This window comes from Chrysemys picta, chromosome 5 (genome assembly GCF_011386835.1).
Source record: "Chrysemys picta bellii isolate R12L10 chromosome 5, ASM1138683v2, whole genome shotgun sequence".
Lineage (NCBI taxonomy): Eukaryota > Metazoa > Chordata > Testudines > Emydidae > Chrysemys > Chrysemys picta.
The window spans coordinates 59668967-59691409 of NC_088795.1; the positions used below are offsets into that span (position 1 = coordinate 59668967).

The 22443-nt window shown below is 44.5% G+C and overlaps 1 protein-coding gene and 1 non-coding gene across 2 annotated transcripts; both read left to right on the forward strand.

Annotated features, from left to right (window-relative positions):
- The first annotated feature begins 12552 nt into the window (after nt 1-12552).
- Nucleotides 12553-19554, forward strand: RPS3A (ribosomal protein S3A). Its single transcript, XM_005307357.3, has 6 exons — nt 12553-12714; nt 13558-13661; nt 15619-15806; nt 17013-17221; nt 18602-18711; nt 19389-19554. Exons 1-6 carry the CDS (start codon nt 12653-12655, stop codon nt 19508-19510), a joined length of 795 nt encoding a protein of 264 aa, XP_005307414.1. The 5' UTR covers nt 12553-12652; the 3' UTR covers nt 19511-19554.
- LOC112059268 (small nucleolar RNA SNORD73) lies at nt 19005-19076 on the forward strand. Its single transcript, XR_002888530.1, has one exon. It is a non-coding gene; the product is annotated as a small nucleolar RNA SNORD73 (small nucleolar RNA).
- Nucleotides 19555-22443: the final 2889 nt, after the last annotated feature.

The window sequence follows — 22443 nt, forward strand, 5'->3', positions numbered from 1 at the left end:
GAGGTCTTGAAGCCCAAATTTAATAATGAACAATTACCAGTGTTAGATACTCTGTTAGTGTAATGTTATACCCCTGGTTCTGTTATTTGAGAATGAACTCTCATTGAGGAAATAACCCTTTGTGCCTTCACTTAGCAAATGCATTTAACTAGTTCCATTGGCAAAAGATACTGTGTGCCATTACTGACCACTGGGAAAAAAATATCCTTTATACAGCACTTTTATTTTGAAATATTTATTCCTAAATGAAAAAAGCAATTACTGTCATTGAAATGTGTTAATGTTAATTGTGGTGACTAATCTATTCCTTTCCGGTGTTTACATTATAGCTGAACAGAACAATCTGCAATTAGGCAAATTGGTATCCTCTATACATGCCTCTTTAAAAATGAAAAAGGGGGAGGCAGCCCATGCCACATTTCCTCCTCTCAGTTTGAAGGGGGTGAAGGAGGATAAGTCTAAAAAGTGTCAGATTTTTTTTTGTGCCAAACAATGTATGTTGGAAACCATTCCCATATAGTGATGGAATAAATAATAAATGCTACTGCAGAGTTATTTAAAATGTGATTCTACTGTCAAAAGTGACAGTAAAAATAGCATTGGGGGGCGCCATATCATGGTGGCTTAGTAATTTCCATATCAAATTTGCTCAGTTTGTAATAAAAACATCTTTTTACTAACTGCCAACCCCACAAATTCACCTTGGGCTCAGACAGTTAAGATGGGTTCTTTTAATCTTGTGCATCTTTACCAGTAATAAAGCACTATGAGGCAAAATTGTACCCTTAGCTCCACCTGGGCAGGCCATTAGGAAAAACAAACATACACCCCTCCCTGGTTCTTAGCTTGTAAAGTCAACACATATGATATGAAATCAGTGAAAAATAATAAACAGGTGCACTACAGTACCATTTTCATAGTCATCCTTTGGAGTAATATGAGGCTTTAAGGAAAATGTAGAACATAACTTTCACAGAAGTAAGAGAGCTCTCTTAAAGTAGTATGTGATCAGCAAAACCTGTTCTGGTCAGCGCAATGGTAGTCTTACAGAGGAAAATCAAACACTGTATTTCCTTCAGTGAAATCTCTAGATAAAATACATAAATGTTAATTATTTGGTCAAAACAAAAGCAAAATCCTGCAAGCATTTTTTTAAAGTGTGGGTTGGGGGTAACATTTCCAGCGGAAAATACTGTACATTTAAAAAAAAAACACCTCTAGGAACAAAAAAAGAGAAATCTGCATATTAGCAGGCACAGAAGTAGAATTTATAATTGGTACAAGATTTTCCACCACTGGAACCAAGCATGCCCACCCCCTGTTTAATTTGCATATCAATGAACAAGTTGAAAGTAACAATTAAGAGACACCATGTACCCATTCCCTGGGGAGCACTATTTAAAACACTTTTTTTCCAAGTACAATTAAAAATTAGAGTAAGAACATGCAAGGAAACAATGCATTGCAATTAAAGCGATAAACACTGTGCCAGCACATACCAAAACACTTCTACTCCAGCAAAAAAGCAGAAATGGAATGAGTATTTAAATTGACTGTATTTAGAACAATGCCAGAACATTGTGTGGAGTTCCAAATACATAATGTGTAGCTCAACTTTATTTTAGAATTGATTATAAACAAAAAGTATTTTTCCAGCATAATTGGGAATGCTGTTTTCTTTAACAAAATTGGCATAAATCCATGTCTTAGTCCCCCATTACCAAGAGCCTGAGCACCTCACAATCTTTAACATATTTATTCTCATCTCACCCAGTGAAGTAGGGAAATGCTATGGGGACTGAAGCACAGAGAGGTTAACTGGCTTGCCTGTGGTCACATAGGAAGTCGGGAGCAGAGTAGTGACTTGAACTGAGGCCTTTAAAATCCTAAACTACTGGCCTAACCACCTAAGAATCCTTCCTCTCAATCTCTCAAAGATATGTATATGTATGTATGTGCTGTAACTATTGCATACCGATAAGATATAGAGAACTTGTTGATCCTACAACTGCTTCAGTGAGGTGGACACCTACACCACTTCAGAGCCCTACTGTAGGGTGACCAGGTGTCCAGTTTTTATCAGAATATCTGGTCGAAAAGGGACCCTAGTGACTCCAGTCAGCACCGCCGACCGGACTGTTAGAAGTCCAGTTGGCAGTGCTGTGGAGCCAAGGCAGGCTAGACCCTATTTGTTCCGGGGCACCGTGCTGTGCCCCGGAAGCAGCCAGCAAGTCCAGCTCATAGGTTGCGGGGCCATAGGGCTCCACACGCTGCCCCTGCCCTGAGCACTGGCTCTGCACTCCCATTGGCCAGTTCCCGGCTAATGGGAGTTGGGGGGGGGCAGTGTCTATGGGTGAGAGCAGCAAGCCCTGCTGAGCAATCTTCCACGTCCCATCCCTCACCGCTGCCTAGGAGCTGAACCTGCCGGCCACTTCCGGGGTGCAGCACAGTGCCCCAGGTCAGGCAGGCAGCCTGCCTTAGCTCTGCTGCGCTGCTGACTGGGAGCCACCCAATGTAAGTCTGTGCCCTGAGCCCCAGCCCAGAGCCCCCTTGCAAATGTGAAGCCCCCTCCTGTACCCCAAACCTCTCATCCTTGGGCCCACCCCAGAGCCTGCACCTGCAGCCCAAAGCCCATACCCCCTCCTACACCCCAGGCCCCCAAACCTGGAGCCCCTGCCTGCACCCCCAGCCCAGAGCCCTCACTCCCCCTGTACCTCAACCTTCAGCCTCATTCCCCAGCCTGGAGTCCCCTTCTGCACCCCAAACCACTCATCCCCAGCCCCATCCAAGAGCCCTCACCCCCTCCTGCACCCCAACCCCTTGCCTCAACCCACTGTTCCCTCCCGCACTCCAAATCCCTCAGCCCAAGCCTGGAGCCCCTCCTGTACCACAAACCCCTCATCCCTGGCCCCACCCCAGAGCCAGCACACCCAGCCCAGAGCCCTCATCCAAACTCCCTGCCGCAGCCCGGAGCCCCCTCCCACACCCTGAACCCCTCATTTCTGGCCCCACCCCAGAGCCTGCACCCCCATTTAGAGCCTTCACTCTCTGCTGCACCCCCATCCCAGCCCAGTGACAGTGAGTGAGGGTGGGGGAAAGCGAGCCACCGAGGGAGGGGGAATGTAGTGAGCAGGGGGCTCAGGGAAGGGCTAAAAGTTCGCTTTTGTGCCAATAGAAAGTTGGCAACCCTACCCTACTGCTGTAAGTGGGACTCCAACTGGATGTAGAGAGTAAGCTCATTTAAAGGCAGTTGCAAGATCAATTTCTTACACCTGATGCTCAATAAAGTTGTGGAGTTTAAGGCCAGAAGGGGCTGTTATATCATCTAGTCTGGCCTCCAGTATATCATGGGCTACTAACACCACCCACACACTAAACCCAACAACTGCAATTAAACCAAAGTATTACAACACACAGGAGACTAGACTATTCTATGCCATAGAAGGGACTGAAGTGCACCTGTGCCTGAGGCCTCTGCAATAGCAGGGAAATGACTAAGTGAGATATACACAGATATTACTGGCAAGTGACCTGCAACTGATCGCTGCAGACTCATGCCCAAGTATCTTTGGAAACTCTATAAAAAAAGATATGTGAAAACATGTGTTCTGTAGCACAAACACATTTGCTCCATTGGAAGATTCCTGTTTAAGTAGTTGAATCATATAAGCAAAATACTTAAAATGAAACCACATAGAACACGTATACAGCTCTTGGGATGTGAAATATTCACGTAGGTTAGCACTGTAGAGAGGATGTATTTCATTGATGGGATTTAGGAGTCATGTTTATTGATATTGTGCATCCCTAATCCTGATGGATTAAAAATCATCATATACGACTAGTTAAGAAACACTGCATTTGGAATCGGTATGAACAGTACAGGGAATGTTGGATAAAAGGAGTCCTGACATAGCAGTGCACTTGAACCAATACTTGGTGTTTACATTCTCTTAGTATTCTATCACTGCAGAATTCAAAGGCATTTTTTTTTAGTGGTGACTCATGCAGGAAGTAATAAACTATACCCCCAAACAAGGAGATGTGAAGATTCTGATGTACTTGAGAGAGATTCCCAGAGCAGCCCACGGAGCTAAGAGAGAACTTCACCAGAGGAAAGAAAAGAAGGTTTTCTATATCAAAATTCACACTACAGTAAATTCTCATAGTCAACTAAATAAATGAGGGTTTGGAATGAAGACTATGATGAGAGAACCTTAAATAGTCTATGGCAGTGACAGAAGGATCCTTTATAATTATCTCAAATTACTTGTGGGGCTTTCCTGAACATTTATTTTTTGATGGTTGTAGTTATATCTGAGATGTTGCTTTCCATCTAGATCAGTGTTTCTCAACGACCAGTTCGTGAACCAGCTCCAGTCCCTGAGATATCCCTAGCCCAGTTTTGGAAGGCAGCAAGCTGGTCCCTGGTATCAAAAAGGTTGAGAAATACGTATCTAGATTACAGATGCACAATACCAATATATCTGACTCCTAAATCCTATCAATATTAATACCTGCCACATATAATACTAACACAAGTGAATGTGCCATGTACCCATTCTTTAAAGTACACAGAATGTTGAGTTCTGGAACCCTCTACAGAGGTCTTCTGCACTGGAGCTAGTTAGATAGCTCAGTGGTTTGAGCATTGGCCTACTAAACCCAGGATTGTGAGCTCCATCCTTGAGGGGACCACTTAGGGATCTAGGGCAAAATCAGTATTTGGTCCTGCTAGTGAAGGCAGGGGGCTGGACTTGATGACCTTTCAGGGTCCCTTCCAGTTCTATGAGATAGGTATATCTCCATATATTATTATTTCTGTTGACTCGCCCTGGCAGTCGGTCAGTCAGACAGGTGAGTCTCATTCGCACCTTTGTCTGAGGTACTGGGGCTGAATTATCAGACAGGAGGCTTTAGAAACAACCAGATAAGATTTATATTCAACTGTTCTTAAGGTCAGAATAAAGGGAAACCAGAGAAAGTCGTATGTGTTTATGCATATTTACATGTGTTGTGTTGAGAGAGGGATAGGGATCCTGACCTGTTCACATTAGTAAGAAATATCTTACTATTTTTCAGTGAATAAGCAAAATACAAACAGACAGAAAGGAAGGCCCATCATTACAGTTAGGTTTGCATCCAGGGGGCTGAAAAGTATATGTTAAACAAACCAGGGTTTCTACTGGTTAGTGTGCTAATCAGAAAACCTTAGAAAAGGTTCTTGTATATTTATACACCACTCCCACCACTCTAGCTCAGGTTCTGCAAGCACTTCCATTAAGAACCTTATTTTCACAGATTCATATCTTGTCTATAATTAAAATTTCACCATGGACTAAAACTTATTAGACAAGGTTTCTGAACAATGTTACTTTATTTTAAAAAAGCAACATTTAACTGCTGTAGCAGGAATGAACTTCAGAGGTTAGGGAGTCAACACAAATTATGGGAGAGGAGGATTTCTATGCAAGAATGAGATTTCGAGAACGAATAATACTAGGCCCAAGAAGAGATCAGGGTATGGAGAAAAAGAGTACTGTACTGTAGAGAGATGTTGGCAAATTATCAGGGGAGGAAGGTTAAATTTGAAAGAACTATGTTTAAAAAAGAATTCCAACCATTTTATTCAGGCTGGAAGTCCAAAAAGACAAGAATGACCAACTGTGGAAGTGTATTTGAAAAGAAAACACCTGCTGATTAAATGCTGTACATAAGGGCAATATTGTGTCCTTGAGCACTGTGTGGAAAGGGCCTTCCCTGTGCTTACCCACCTGTGCTATGCAGGGAGGGGCCACCTTCCTGGTAACCTACAGAAGATTCTCTGGTCAGGGACTGAGTGGCTCTGGGTTGGAGTAGGTAAGTCTGGGGTATGTGTGTTATGCTCTCACCTGCCCCAGGAAAATTACTAGAAACGGTTAGCACAGAATCCCAAGGATACCAACTATCAGGGTCAAAGTGCCTGGGGAAGATCTGTAGAGCAATGGAAGAGTAGTGCCAGAAAACTGGAGGGGGAGATGCCCCAGAACCAGTGTGGAGGCAGAGAGCTTACTTCCTGCAGCTCTCCAAAGGCCTGCACAGACCTTGGTGGAATGTTTTCTGGAGGAGATACCTGAACTCGTTCCACAGTGGGGATGGCAAACTTCACCATCATGGAGGGCAACTCATTAAGAGTGTCCCCCAGCATTCCTCCTTTCCCTTAGGGGAGGAGATGCTCTGGATCTTTGTTGTTACCATGGGCACTTTTTCCACCCAGCCAGCTGATTGCAGCTAGTTTCCTAATGAAAGTGACTTTATTTATGACACTTGCAATAGAGCACCCTATACACAGAGATCATAAACCTTACTTTAATACTGGTTTAACAATAAGCAGTAATGCTTAGAAGTGTCTCTGATTGTTCTATTTGCTACTTAGGGCAAGTCTACACTACAGCCTTAAGTTGACCTATGTTAGTTTGACTTACAGCCACTGCAGTTGCTTCCACTGACTGAAGAGGGACTGCGTGGGGGGCTGAGAGCCAGGACTCTCCACTCAGTGCAATTCCCGTCGGGAGCCTACCCGTTCCCCGGGCTCTCAGCTCCCAGCTGGGAGTGGGGGCGCAGCCGTCCAGGCTTCTCAGCTCCCTGAGTGGATCCTGCAAGCCACAGCCTGGCTGGGAGTGGAGAGCTAGGGACAGCCAGGTTCTAGCTGCCAAGCTTTCTTATCAATTTCACGGCTCCAGCTTGGCTGATGTAAGTAACGCAGTGTCTACACAGATGCTGAGTTGCTCTAGCTATATAGCCCTATGCCTCTTGTGGAGGTGGAGCTATGATGGTGGTGTAGTAGGGCAGTTACATTGGCGGGAGCAAGGCTGAGTGTGTTCACTGACATAATTAGGTCGACATAAACTGCCTTACGTCGACCCAACTGTGTAGTGTAGATCAGGCCTTAGTCATGGTTAGAAGGGCTTTTTACGGTTTTGAAATACCAAACTATCTGGATGAGCAAAGAGGATGCAGTTTTCTTCAGTTTATTCTTACCTCTTACCCTCCTCCACACATTTGTTATGTCTGTGGAATGCAGAATCAGCTCACAGGAAACTGAACAAGGATCCATGAGCAGCACATATAAGAGGCCAGGGGAGGCTAAACCTCCCCCCAAAAGTCTGGCCATGCAGGGGGGAAATGCCGCGGATGTGGTGCAGGTCACCCCTCCAGAGGCACACTAGCCTGCCACTGCCTTTGTAGTGCCGGAAGCCAAGCTCCATAGAAGTCAGGGGAATGGGGGGGCACCAGCACCCGGCCCATGGCCCTGCCTGTGCCCCATCCTACCCTGTCTTTTCCCCCAAGGGCTCCCCCCCACCACTCACTCATCTCTGCCCCCTTCCCCAAGTCTTTCCTCCCCCCACCTGCTGTTCGCTCTTCTCCCTGGCCCCCAATTGCTAGCCTAAGACAGGAATAAGTGATGAAACCGTGCCTCTCCTCCCCCCCCTCCCCATTCCATGAAGGGGGTGGATAGGAGCGAGCAGCAGGTGGGTGGGGGCCTCGGGAAGGGGTGGGAAGAGGTGGAGCAAGGGAAGGGCCTTGGGTGAGAGAAGAGGCAGAGCAGGGGTAGGGCCTTGGAGGCAGGGCCACGGCTCAGATGCTGGAGGGTGCCCCCCCATACTTCTAGGTTGCTTCCAGCACTCACGGGTGAGTCTCGCCAAATGGAGGACTCGCACCACCTATGCAAGCACCTGAAACTATGTGAGAACTGTGTGATGCCTAAAGCAGACAGCAAAACAGCTGATATCAGGTATTTCCTAGAAATGGACAATTATTTTGGGGGGAGGGGGACACTAACAAAAAAACCCACAACAACCAAACAAGACCCTGTGAGCTCTGCTTACCAATAAGAACTCTTAGGGTCTGATGGTGTGCTGCTTGCATCTTGTGCAGCTATTTACGCTTGTGCAAAGTGGGAATAAAAAGCTAACCAAGGTGCAAAGCAGTAGAGAATCAGGCCCTTTAATTTAGAAAGGTTCTCCATAGGTTTCGACTGGGGAGAATCAAAGAAGCAGAGTTCACCTGTAGTACTTTTATAGTACCATTTTGCTTGAAAGACTAATATGGTAGCTCATGGGCTAGGTGCATTGTCACCTACTAACTCAATTGCAGCCGGAGGAACTGTGGATACCAATTGCTTATGTTTCCAAAACACTAGGCCTCAACTCCAGTAACACTTGAACTATAGTAATAGAATCACTTTAAGGTAACTCCTGCTAACTGTTTAAATATATTTTGTCTGGCCAACGCAAGCAAAGTATAACTGTTTTAAAATAATTGTATTTAAACCTGCCAACCTGTGGCCCCAAGAAGCCATTCCAGAATCAGGGCATTGCTAGGATGTAGGGTTATCCTGGCCACATTCTCTTTCCCAAGGAATTTTCCTTGCACTTGATGCTGAGAGGGGAGTGTCACTGAACTGCTTTGCTGGATCTGTCACTTGGGGACACTCATTATACAAGGATAATCTTCTTAGGGCCTGATTCACTGGCTTTACAGGTGCTTTGTTCCCTGGAGCGATTAGCAGCATAGCCATAGCAGAGTCAAGAATCAGGACCTAGGTGTTGGGAAGTTGGCTTGACGGGAGTGAAAGGGCTCACTAGAAGATCTTGGAAAAGGAAAGGCAGTATGGCAATATGTAAACAGTCCACTAAAAATAGTCCTGGATTCAAATATGGGCTCTGCCAACTTGTTAATTTCAGTGGCTCTGCTGGTGCATGGGTCCCTCAGGCAGAGTCTGGTGGTGGGTTGGCAAAACCTGGGAACAAACTTTTTTTTTTTTTGTAAAACTGACACCAAGATGTGTGTTCAAAACCAGGACATGCCTAAACATTCAAGAATACACAGACACTCTAGAGCTCTAGTATGAGGGGGAGGGCAAAGCACAGCAGGGCAGATGAAATCATTCCAACAAATCACCATTTGCATACATGGGCCCTTTAATATTAAGTTATATATTGCTGACTTTGCTTACTCTTCCCTGTGGTGCTAAGTAGGCTGCATAAGTTAAAGCAGAACACAGGACTTACTGCAACTGGATAGCTAACACCTGAGGGCATGAATTTTCATGGATCAGATGAAAGTATAATAAAGAAAAGAAGGGAGAGTTTTTGAATTATAGAAGCCCCATCAATAATAGATTTCCTATGAGTTGACTACACTGGCCAGGAGGCAATGTATTCAGTCCTGGATAGGAACATTGAGAATAGTTATGAGGTAAACCTCTTGTATATAGTGGCTATTATTAAATATCATTTAATTCTATATTGGTTGGTTTCCATTAATGGTTGAGAACTTAGAGTTTAAAGAAGTTTATTAATTAGTGGCATATAAGTATTAATTTCTGCTCCAAGAAAATCCCACTTGTCTATCTGCCTGCAGTTTCTGGTTGACACCTGCAAATGGGATATGTTTCATCTAGGTTCCCATAAAGCTCCCTTTGATGAGCTACTTGCCAATATTAAAGTAATTAAATTAAAATAAATGGACTTTCCCAAAAAAAGTTTGGGGGGGAGAGGGTAGCAGGCTCTTAGCTGTCAAAAGACTGGGTATACATTGTGGTTGTCCATCCAATTCTTCCTTCCTGCCTCAGGGTTAAACCAGTACTCCTTTGAAATTCTGACTCCTGTCGTGGTTTATACTACAGACTTATGTTGGTATCTACATTACTCCGGGTAGAAAATCCACACCCCTGAGCGGAATATTTTATACCAACCTAACCCCAGGTGTAGATAGTGCTGTCGCTGGGAGTAGCTTCTGTCTTTCAGGGAGGTGGAGAACCTACACCAATGGGAGAAACTCTCCTCTTGGCGCAGGTAACCTCTTCACTAAGTCCTACTGGTTCAGCTGAACCAGTGTAGTGTAGACAAACCTATATTAACAATAGTGTGAGGCTGACTGGGACTTCCTTTTCCAGATGGCCTGCTCAGGGCTCCCACTGCCTCTTCATTCCTGTGAGTCACTTGTTTCTCTGCAGAGCCCCCTTCTTTAAAAATTGATTCCAATCCCATTTGGGGAAGGAGTTGCAAGGCAGACAGCCTTAAGATATATGGAGGAGTCTCGTCAAGACTTGGATGCTGGCCTCTTACAGATTCTGGGCAGGCAGGAGAGAGCAGGAAGTTTTTGATAGGTGAATATAATCTTTGGAACTTGATGCAGAAAGCTGCCAACAGTCTCAGGACGGTGGCCAAGACTGAAATTTATTTTGGCTAGGAGTTGTGCATTGTTCTTTATTTGTGTGAGTGGGAGTTTGATGCTTCCCTAGTGCAGCCTCAGGTAACTTTAATCAGTAACACATGAACAGAAAAGAAAGAACCACTGAGCTGGAGCTCTAGCTAGCTTTTCTGCTGGGAACAAAAAAAAAAGATCTCTGCTGTATGGCTTCCCAGCTACCTTCCTCTTCCCCTCCACCCCCCTCACATGGAGGAAGAGTGCAGATTCCCTTGTTGGACACTGGTGCCCTGTCCTTCAGGGGAGAAGAATGAAGATTTCCCTTATTCTAGACTGATCCCTAAGGGAAATGAAGATGAGAGCTCCCTGCCTCTCTCTCTTGTCTGACTACATTCTCTGGCCTTCTGGGTGGGGTGGTGGTGAAATCCACTGACTTTTTTTTTTTTAGGTGTGTGTGTGTGTGTGTGTGATTCCTGGTGGGGGTGGAAATAAGTGGTGAAGCAATAAAAACATGCTGTTGTCCTAATACAATTAGTAAATGAGAAAGTAAATTACTGAAAAATACAGCTTGAACATCTTTCTCATGGCAGTTGAAACTGTACTTGCTTGCAACAACTGTATTTAACAAGGCTTTCTGTGTCTGTGTGGACTGGGGTAGTGTGGTGCTCATATCCGGGAGCTTGATTTGGGTCTCATTAGGCTAGCATAGATGGAGATTATCTTTTCTGAAACCATGCTATATACTACATACCATGACAACTGGCCATTTAAAAGTCTGGCCTTTATTTGGTGGCCAAAGATCAGTATCAAGTCAATATTGGGTTTTCTTTGTCCTACATTACACCAACAATAATTTTTATACTATGAAAAAGTATGTTGAAGAGTTACCCAGCCTAGGCTAAGGTATAGATATGTGCACCAAGGCTTCAGGGGTCATGTGATCCAATCTTTCATTTTAAAATGTTTCTAGCTGTCATGGTTGTGAAGAAAAGCTTGGAAGTATGAACTGAGTGTACTGTATATAGCAGCAGTTGTAGAAAGCCTGATAAAATAGCCTTGGGAGGTGTGAACTGCCCTTTGCATTTCCATGGGTTCTTAACTCTTTGAAACCTGATGTGCAAGGAGGCCACCATGGCTCCCACCCCCACCAATCTAAATAAAGAATTTGGGGGCCAAGGGGCTGTTTTCATCTGCCACCTCAGAGGAATGGCAGCAGTGGGGAGCCCCAATGCTGCCATTCCTGACCCCCAAATCTTTTATTTAGGTTGGTGGCATCTGAGTCCACTTTTCTGGGGCAGACCCCAGCTGCATGAAAGACCCCTGCCAGGAATGGCTATTGTGTGGGTGGCCCCTGCCCAGGGTCCAATATGGGGATGTGCCTAGGGGCCCAGGGAGTCTTAATCTGGCCCCGATAATGTACAGGAATGTCTTGTCATTCAGTCATTACAGATTCACCATAGCTGGCATCTATCCAACCTCCCTCCCACCTCTGCCAGTCATACGTACCTTGTGTGCCTCTGTCGCCTCCCTTTCCCTCCCCCACCCATGATTTTTGTGATCTTTGCTGTTTTAACAGGGACGCGGGGGCACAGAAGTAAGCAGGAGGCAGCTGTGGACTGAGGGCTTGTCTATACTTACCGCGCTGGTTCGGCGGCAGGCAATCGAACTTCTGGGTTCGATTTATCGCGTCTAGTCTGGGCGCGATAAATCGAACTCAGAAGTGCTCCCCGTCGACTTCGGTAATCCTGCTCGCCGCGAGGAGTACGCGGAGTCGACGGGGGAGCCTGCCTGCCGGGTCTGGACGGCGGTAAGTTCGAACTAAGGTACATCGACTTCAGCTACGTTATTCACGTAGCTGAAGTTGCGTACCTTAGTTCGATTTGGGGGTTTAGTGTAGACCAAGCCTGAGAAATGCTGGAGGAGGGTGTGGGGATCCGAATTAATTCCTGGGCGAGGGCCAGGCCAACGTGGGGCTGAGCGCTCCAGCAGGGGGGAGAATCCCCCTAACAAACAGCAGCACTGGCAGCGCTCACAGCGCAAAAATCGAGGCACCTTGAACCTCGCTCTCTGGATCTGTATTTTCCGTGTGCGGGGGGACGCACCGGCGGGGCTGGCAGTGCAGTCCACGCGGGCCGCATCCCCAGCGCGCTGGGCTGCAGCCCGCGTCAGCCACAACGCCAGGGGCGATGGGGCGGGGTCCAGGGGATGGCCCCGGCGCTCACTCGTAAGGAATCACTAGGGTGAGCCCATTCTGTTCCTTACGTTGGACTCCCCCACCGCCGCGCTATTTGGTTCAGTCCAGGAACTTGAGGAAGCTGATCTCGCCCCCGTTGCCCCTTCCCTTCCGCTCTGGTTTCTCGTGAGAGTTCGGTAGGCGGAGTTCTCGCGTGAGACTCATTCTCTCGTATAATCTCGCGTTGCTGGCGGGCTTCGGCCTCTTTGGCTCCAGGGCGGCACCATGGCGGTTGGCAAGAACAAGCGCCTCACCAAGGGCGGCAAGAAAGGCGCAAAGAAAAAAGTGTAAGCGAGGCCGGGCAGGGGCGAGGGGTGCCGGGGGCCCCGCCAGGAGGGCTGCTGGGCTGCGGCCCGGCAGGATGCGCCGGATGCCGGGCGGATAGGGGCGGCCGGCGCAAGGAGCGGTGGTGGCGGTGTTGACATGGCGGCGGCTAGACCCGGGGTTGGATCGGGGGCTGTAGAGCGCGCGGGCCCCCGCTGCACGGGACGGGGCGCTGCGGGAGGGGCGGGGTTGGCTCTGCTGTGAATCCCCCTGCCCGAGGTGGGGAGCCAGGGCCTGGCCGCACGGAGTCCCCCAGCACCAGGCTGCGGATCTCGGGGGAAGACGGGAGTTAGGGAGCCGGACTGCGTCTGCCCCACGTGCTGTGCAGAGCTGTCTAGTTGCCCCTTCAGCTCGGCTGCCGATTTACCCCCAGCTCCGGCGCGATCCCAGTGTAGCCGGGACAGAGCCGCACTGCTAGATACTGTGCGCTGGGTCCTGGTCTCTGACTCTGTCCGTGAACGTGCAGGGCCTAGAGGGCTAACGCTGAGCAGTACATTGGGAGGGGTCAGTTACTTATCTGTTGGTCCAGTGTCTCTATCACTTATTGGTATTTGCAAACTTATGCTGATAATAAGAAAACAAGTTAATTAATTTGGAAATGCATAAATTGCAGCAGCCTATGGTATTTGAAGGTTAGTTAGTCTCTAAGGTGCCACAAGTACTCCTGTTCTTCTTTTTATGGTATTTGAAGTATGTTGTAACTCTACAACAGTTCTGTTGCACATGATAAATATGGAGGAAGTAGACCAAATTTTAGGCCAGTTTTAATCTGAAAAATGAGTGGAATTTTTTTTTTTTAAACTAAGGGTCGATCCCTTCTCAAAGAAGGATTGGTACGATGTCAAGGCACCTGCAATGTTTAATATCCGAAACATTGGGAAGACACTCGTCACCAGGACCCAAGGAACCAGTGAGTATCTAATGTGTTGAGGTAACACTTGATATCTGCTGATTTGTCCTGTCTTTTATGACCGTGTAATGCAGTATCCATTGTAAACCGTTCCTGCTTAAACTAACGTGATTTGCAATATTATAGGATAATGACTTAAAAAAATGTGGTTTGACCTCACTGTTTGTTGGGTAGCTCTAAGGCTTTTGTCCTCAGTAGACAAAGAATCAAGTTTCATATACAGAGTATGGTTTGGTTCTTGTCTATGCAAGATGAAGTAACTGATCTCTATTGAAAGTTATTGGATAATCCGTGGGACTGAAATGCAAAGGAAGACCCAATAAAGATTAGAGTTCTGGGGTGGCAATTACTTAAAGATATTTAAAAGCATCTGGGGGAAATGACAAAAAATGATCAATATCTTTTATAGGAGAGGAAGATCTGTAAAGCAGTGATGCAGAAAGATCTTGGGAAGGACATAGTGGACAGATCTCTATATGTGGGGTTTCATTGTAATAGGGTAGCAAAACCACTATTTTTGGGGGGCACTGTTTGTGCAGAGGCATCACTGAGTAGAGCTGGGGTTCTCAAACTGGGGGCTGGGACCCCTCAGGGGGTCACAAGGTTATTACATGGGGGGGGTTGCGAGCTGTCAGCCTCCACCCCAAACCTCACTTTCCTTCCAGCATTTATAATGGTGTTAAATATGTAAAGAAGTGTTTTTAATTTAAAAGGGGGGTCGCACACAGAGGCTTGCTATGTGAAAGGGATCCACCAGTACAGAAGTTTGAGAATCACTGAAGTAGAGGGAGGTGGTTATCTTTCACATGATCAGGTGAGACCACACTTGGAATACTATATTCAGGTAAGGCAGTGGTTCTCAGACTTTTGTATTGGTGATCTCTTTCAAATAGCATGCCTCTGAGTGTGATTCCCCCCCGCCCCCCTAAATTAAAAACACTTTTTAATATATTTAATACCATTATAAATGCTGGAGGCAAAGTGGGGTTTGGGGTGGAGGCTGACTGCTCATGACCCCTCCCCCCAATAACCTCGTGACCCCCTGAGGAGTCCTGACCCCCAGTTCGAGAACCCCTACTATTCAGAGGTGAACAGTGGAATCTGGATAAGCACAACAATTATGTAAACATAGGTGGGTGTGCAGCTTGGCCAACATGATTAGGAGGGAGTTATCTTTACATTTGTTTCAGGGTTTAAATTTCAAAGGAGGACATGAATTATTTAGCATGGTGCATAGGTATAATTAGGAGCGATGGAGTAAAATTAAGGAAAGGGAAACTTTGGTCTTATTACAATTCATAAAAGTGAAATCTAGTAGATCATGGAATAATGTCCCATGATAACTGTAGACAGAGAGAACCTACTGCAAGGACAGTCATGCATTGGCAGAGGTATAGCTGTTAAGTGTCGAAATTAGACTTGTCATGTACTCTGCTTCCTAATTTCAGTTCTTACTCATTTATATCTTTAGCTCTTATTTTGCAAGTGCATATGTTTTTTTAATGTGTTTTTAAAAAAAAAGTTCACCTAGTTCTTACGTTTTTATATGCATACTGTCCCCAAAACTTGGACCCCGATTTCTAAAGGTATTGCAGCACTGAGCGCACCAACAACCTGAATGCCTGTTTAAAATGTTTGGCTGAATCTAGACTGAATATTCAGGCCTGAACATAGAATTTATTTTTCGAATTTTAAATATGGGGCACAGCATGGTGTCTTTCACTGCTTTGTATTGATGCTTTACAAGTTCATTGACCAACTTTAACTTCAACTGTTGCAGAGAAATTTTTTGTAATAAAGTAACCGACTAAATTTTTCTAGATCTAAACTTACATGAATTTGTGTTCAAGTCTAGTCTAATGTGGGCTCTAATATTATAAATAAATATCAAATGAGGGTTCAGAATCTTGACCTAGTCCTAATTTCTAACAAAAAATATCATTTCATATGCATATAGAAATTGCTTCTGATGGACTTAAGGGCCGTGTGTTTGAAGTGAGTCTTGCTGATCTGCAGAATGATGAAGTTGCCTTCCGTAAGTTCAAGCTGATTACAGAGGATGTTCAGGGCAAAAACTGTCTGACCAATTTCCATGGAATGGACCTCACCCGTGACAAGATGTGCTCCATGGTCAAAAAATGGCAGGTAAGTGGTAATGATATGTATCTGTGAAGCTGCAAAAATTCTACCTTGATAGTAAACTGCCTCTAAAAATTGAGATGAAATAACTTGATCTTTGATGCTGTTTGCAGGCTGATCTTTTCCTTGTTCAGGCCAACCAATATTGTATTTGTTTATTGGTTGGTGTTTGCTTATTTTTTCTTTTTAAAAACCAATAAGATAAAGCTTACAGGTCATATTTTTAAAGACCAGCATCTGCACCAGTTGCTGTTGCCTGCAAACCACACAGTTGCAGAAATTGTACACCATACTTCTAGCACATGGACTTCAAGCTTAGCCTAAAAAAAAAAAGCAAAACCTGTTTGAGGCCTTATTTATATTTGTTGTAGTTAGTCATTGGCTCCACTGAGGCAGCTACAACATGGTTATTTGAAGCAAATCCCTGAGACCTCTATTATAGTGAGAAGGGCAGGGTTTGGGAGGGCACCTTAAGAGAACAGAACACCTTGCTGCACGTATCATAGTTACTATTTTCCGGTTACACTTAAATACAGACTTTCAATATATAGGATGTAGACATCATCCTTATCCCAAATTTAAGAAACCACCGAATGTGTTTATTCTAATTGGCGGATGTTAGTGTGTTTGTAAAACTAACTAATGGATGTTGACTACAAGCAAGCTAGGATTTTACTGGCTCCAAGTTGCACCTGCTTATGAGGCAGGGAGTTGGGATGTTCAGTAGAAGTGCCAACACAAGAGAAGGGGGGTTGGAACAGAAAGTTACTTGGAAACCCCTTGGCAGGGAGAGACTTCCCACTAATAGCAAGGATGGCATATAAAATCCCAACCTGGGATGGAGGAGGTGCATTATAAGAATCAACACCTTTGTGCTCCCTGCTAGTACTAGTGTTACTGAGTTATCTCTCCTTCACTCAATCTGCTCATTATTAGGGTGCCAGATATAAGAAATGCTGCTGGTGTCATCAGTTAGTGCCCTCCCAAATCCTGTTTAGAAATTAAACTGCTATTGACACTTCAATATTAGGTAGAATTTATAATAATTTAGGGGCTAATTATTCGGACCTTGATGTTGGGGTCAAGTGACAGCAACACTAGAGTATTGTTTAAGGAAGGTCTGACTGGAAATGCTTAGAAGCTGTGACTTGCATTGTGGTGTCTTTCTGTGATGTTAGAAGGGACAAATGTATTCTATAACTTCTTTTCTAGACAATGATTGAAGCCCATGTTGATGTCAAAACTACCGATGGCTATCTACTGCGCCTCTTTTGCGTGGGTTTTACCAAGAAGCGCAATAACCAGATTCGCAAGACCTCATATGCCCAGCACCAGCAGGTCCGCCAAATTCGCAAGAAGATGATGGAAATCATGACAAGGGAGGTGCAGACTAATGACCTGAAAGAAGTTGTCAATAAGCTGTACGTCTTGGTTGTCATTAATCAAGCTTTAACTTAGGAAACAGTTGCCATTCTACTCTGGTTTAATTAAGTTTAAGTGTTGGTTTACAGAGTCAGATAGGTTTAATAGCAATTCATGTATTACCCTAGTTTAAATTTCTGTGGTTAGCTTTTTTTCTTCTCTCTCTCTCAACTCTCAAGCAGGGGTCTCAAACTCAAGTGACCACAAGGGCCATATGAGGACTAGTACATTGGCCCGAGGGCCACATTACTGACACCTCCCGCAGCCCTTGGCCCCGCCCCCACTCCAATCCTTCCATGAGGCCCTGCCCTGTCTCTTCCCACCCCTTCCCCGAAATCCCCACCCCAACTCCGCCCTCTCCCTGCCCCCAGGAGGGGTGTGGGGTGCAGGGGGGGGCTCAGGGCAGTGCGTTGGGGTGTGGGGTGCAGGAGGGGTGAGGGGTGCAGCAGGGGGCTCAGGGAAGGGGGTTGGGGTCCAGGAGAGGTGTGGGGTGCGACAGGGGGGTCAGGGTGTGGCAGGGGGTTGGGGTGCAGGGTGAGGCAAGGGACTTGGGGCATGGGGTTCGGCTGCAGGAGGGGTTCAGGGAGCCTGCCCTGTCCCCGCGCTGTTCCGGGATGTGTGTATTGCTGTTGCCTCAGGCACCGCCCCCAGCAGCTCCCATTGGCAGGGAATGGGGAACCGCGGCCAATGGGAGCTGCTGGGGGCGGTGCCTGAAGCAACATCAACAAACACACCAATGTGCCCCCCTCTTCCCCCCCCCCCCCCCTTCCGGCCGCTTCCCGGCACAGGCCGGAGCTGCTCTAGGTAAACGCTGGGGGCGGGGGGGGGGTGAGAGGAGCTTGCAGGCCGCAGAAAATTACCTCGTGGGCCGCATGTAGCCAACGGGCCGCGTGTTTGAGACCCCTGCTCTAAAGCACCTCTGTGGGCAGTAAGATGAAGAATCTGACTGCTAGAGTATCTGGATGTACTAATTAATATTTGCTAATTAAATAACTTACTATCTTGTAAAACAATTTAATAGGAGCCTTAGTCATTTTCATTCCTGGTTGAGGGCTCAACAACTACTTTTGTTGGGGAACCAAATATTTAACAAAATTATGGGAAGCTTAACATACTGTTCCCCCCACGCATACTCTTTTGCCACCTGCACCATATCTGAGATCCACCAAACGGTTCTGATTATGTAAATCTAAAAAGAGAATTTGTGAAGAGACTGCATGACACACTGATCTTTCTGCAGACTTCAGCAATGTCTAGTTTTATAAAGACTCCAGTTCTTAACTCACAGGAGGGAAGGTGGGATGGACTGCTGTTGAGAATATTAAATACTGAATAATTTGAACTTTATAAAAATACTGAAAAAGTTTGATTATTTTCAGGATCCCAGACAGCATTGGCAAAGACATAGAAAAAGCCTGTCAATCCATCTACCCTCTTCATGATGTGTATGTCCGCAAAGTGAAGATGCTTAAGAAGCCCAAGTTTGAATGTAAGTTAATTTTTGCTTAAATGTGGAATTTAACTGAGTGGTAGGTTAAGTTAAAGCAATATTTTTCAAAGCATGTGTTTGGTGATTGTGGAACTGAGGAAACCTTCTGAAAGCAGCATTGTATGTTTGAATGCTTAAAACTGATAAATGGCTTATCCTAACAGTCTGAGACTTCAGTAACAAATCTGAATTCCTGTAAATGATATTTCATTTTGGAATATTCTTGTTTTTGCTTGAAGAACCCAAATAAAAATGCTGAAAAGAAGCAACTAAATGTTTGGTTTTGGTTTGGGAATGAATGATGACAACATGTTTCGGTCCCATATGACAACGAATGATTATACTCTTTCCCACTTTCTGACATTCCCATGTAATGCAGGACTGAGTTATTAATGGCATATTTGAAAGACTTAATTTATTCAATTACCCAAAACTCTCATACACAACTATTTGCTCTCATGTCTTTGTCTAAATACAAAAAAGTTAACGATCAGTGCAGCCTCCTTGTGTGGGTACTCTTAAATGGGCAAGTCTTACTGATTTAGCTGTGGTACAATTTTGATGTATAGAAAAGGCCTATTTAAATGATTGTGTTTAACTTGCAGTGTATAGATGACAGGGAATTTAATACAAAGAATACTCAATCCTTAACAATTGCAATATTGTGCTTTTTTTAGTGGGCAAGCTGATGGAACTGCACGGTGAAGGTGGTGGCACTGGAAAACCTTCGGGGGATGAGACAGGCGCTAAAGTAGAGCGAGCCGATGGATATGAGCCCCCTGTGCAAGAGTCTGTCTAGAATCAAAAATGGATGCAAAAAATAAAAAAATTTAATATACAGCAGTAATAGTATTTGGTTTCATGCAGCGATACTAAACACTTACACCATATGTGGTATAAGATACTGGACACTTATACCTATTGCCCTTATTAGGTATGCCACTTACTGCTATTGTTTCACATGCTAAAAATGTGAGCTGGTATGGAGTCTGCCTCTTAACTGATCATGGTTAGAAGAAAGCAGGTTGTCAGAGTTCCCTCCCCGCTTTAAACTTTAGGGTACAGATGTGGGGACCCACATGAAAGACCCCCTAAGCTTATTTCTACCAGCTTAGGTTAAAAACTTCCCCAAGGCACAAATTCCTTCCTTGCCCTTGGTATTCCTGCCGCCACCAAGTGATTTAAACAAACATTCAGGGAGGGCCACTTGGAGCCCTACCTCCCCCAAAATATCCCCCCAAGTCCCTACACTCCCTTTCCTGGGGAGGCTTGAGAATAATATCCTAACCAATTGGTTACAAAGTGAGCACAGATCAACCCCCCTGGGTCTTTAGGACTGAAAAAACAATGAGGTTTAAAAAAAAAAATCTGTAAAATCAGGATGGAAGATAACTAACTTTACAGGGTAACAAAAAGATTCAAAACAGGATTTCCCCTCTAGGTAAAACTTTAAAGTTACAAAAACAGGGATAAACTTCTCTTAGCACAGGGAAAATTCACAAGCTAAACCAAACGATAATCTAACGCATTTTCTTGCTATTACTTACTATTTCTGTAATATTAGATGCTTAGTTCAGATATGGCTTAGGAAGATGTATTTTTTCCTGCCCTGGTTCTTCCCGGACCCTGAGAGAACAAAGGAGAACACTCACTCACTCACACTCTTTCCCTTCCCTTCCCTTATTGGTCCTTTTGGTCAGGTGCCAACCAGGTTATCTGAGCTTCTTAATCCTTTAGAGGTAAAGGAGGGATTTTATGCTACCCTTAGCTGTATGTTTATAACATAGGTTGCTGGTCGTTTTTAGAAGTTGTTTAAAAGTACCAGGTTGAGTTTCAAAGAATTGAGCATCTAAAACCCAAACCTTTTCTAATGAGATCCTGAAGTAAAAGAGGCTTATGTTGTGTCTACATACAGAATATGTAACATTGGTCACATGCAGTAACTTGCACTTAAAAGCACCTTTCTTCTCAAAGCAGTCTGAAATAGCATCCAGCCACCTGGTGTACAGTGGGGTGGCTATGGGAGGAAGGAGGAAATGTTGCTGTCCGAGGACTTGAATTTCCATGGAGTCTTTACAAGTTTACACACAGTTGATGGGACTCTTGTTTAAGGTCTTATTTAGATCCTAAATGTATCCTTTTAGTAATATTTTACTTTATGGTAACTTTTTCCACTAGATGATTTTGGTGTCTGATGCCCAAAATGTGTGTTAACACAACTGTTATTGTGGAAACATATTCTTAATCAAATTTTAAGCTATTTTCAAAGGAATAGCGTACAAAAGAGATTTCTCACTTTATCCTATTACAAGAAACTGTACTAGTCGCAGTGTCAGTTCACAAATACCATACAGTGTAGTTCCCATGATATGAAATAAATTTGAAGCAGAAATACTTTAAAGCTAAGATGCAAAGTAACTTCCAACCTCCACAAGTGAACCTTAAACCTTCATTAGTTCTGCTTTTTGTTGTTCTTTAGGATGATGTAGTGATACTATTTTAGCTTTTTCTATCATTAGGTATATGTAAAGGCTGTGAAATAATTTCTTAAGAGCTCTTCCAAATCCTTCAGTCTTATACTATTATCTGGACAGTGCTCTGAATTCCAGTACTTTGTTTTAAACAGTAGAATTAACTGATAGCAGTGGCACACCAAAAATAACTCCTTCAATGAGGCTGGGTTTTTCCCTAGTGAAATGTGTCTACAAGTTACGTAATTACTACTGCAAGCAGCTTTGACTGAAAGTTGTGAGGAGGCCAGACCGTTGTTAGGTTTGGTTTACAAATCTTGTGTTCCAATTAAAAAAATATTTTTTTGAAGATCATGTAGGTCTGTTTGGAAGACTAGACTACCAATCTTAATATGCAAGGTGCTAAATTTGAACTATTGTCCTTCAGTGTGACCATATAAATATCCACATATGAGCCCCCCCAAAAAAGCCATATCTCTTCTTTTTACAGTAATCTTAAAATGTTAATCTGGTTTAATCTTTAGCTCTATATATTTTTTTAAATTAAAACCAAACCCATATATGTTTACCACCAATTGGATACTGCAAAGTTACATTAAGAACCAAATGGAATTGACACAACAGCCCACTCTCGGGCTCAGTGGTGAGGCATGTGCGTATGATCTTACTGGGAAACGAATGCCCACTTGTTGGCAGAGGGACATGCTGTGTTTTCAAAGGGGAAGGAAAGTGGCTCTGGAGACCCTGTAAGGATATGGTCACACCTATGAAAGTTCAAGAACAACCACTTGGGATAGCCTGATAATTATGTAAATGATTCTGAGGCATAAATGTCCAAGAAGAAGTGGAACTCTTTCTTGGGAACTAAACACCTGCATAGAGGTTTGCAAATACTTTGCCATTGGGATTATAGTAAATCTAAATCTCATATCCCAGTTGATCTGGCCAGCTGTCTCAGGAGGCAGTGTGGTCTAGTGGACAGAAAAATAGATTGGGACTCAGGAGACCTGGATTCTATTCTTCGTTCAGCTCTGGGCTACTAGGTGACCTCGGATTGGTCACTTCACCCCTGTACTTCCATTTTCCTATCTGTAAAATGGGGATAATGATGCTTAACTCCTTTGAAGTGCCATGTGGAAAAGTGCTAGATAAGAGCTGGGTGGTATTCTGCATTAAGTATAAAAAATGAGTTGCATTCACTGGACTAAGTCACTATCCCCCTCTTATTAGCCCACAGTTGTCTATTCTAATATTTCACATC

Coding starts and splice junctions, on each gene's coding strand:
- RPS3A (XM_005307357.3), top strand. CDS start 12,653: ATGGCGGTTGGCAAGAACAAGCGCCTCACCAAGGGCGGCAAGAAAGGC. Junction 17,222..18,601: donor AAAGAAGTTGTCAATAAGCT/GTACGTCTTGGT, acceptor GATTATTTTCAG/GATCCCAGACAGCATTGGCA. Junction 18,712..19,388: donor TAAGAAGCCCAAGTTTGAAT/GTAAGTTAATTT, acceptor TGCTTTTTTTAG/TGGGCAAGCTGATGGAACTG.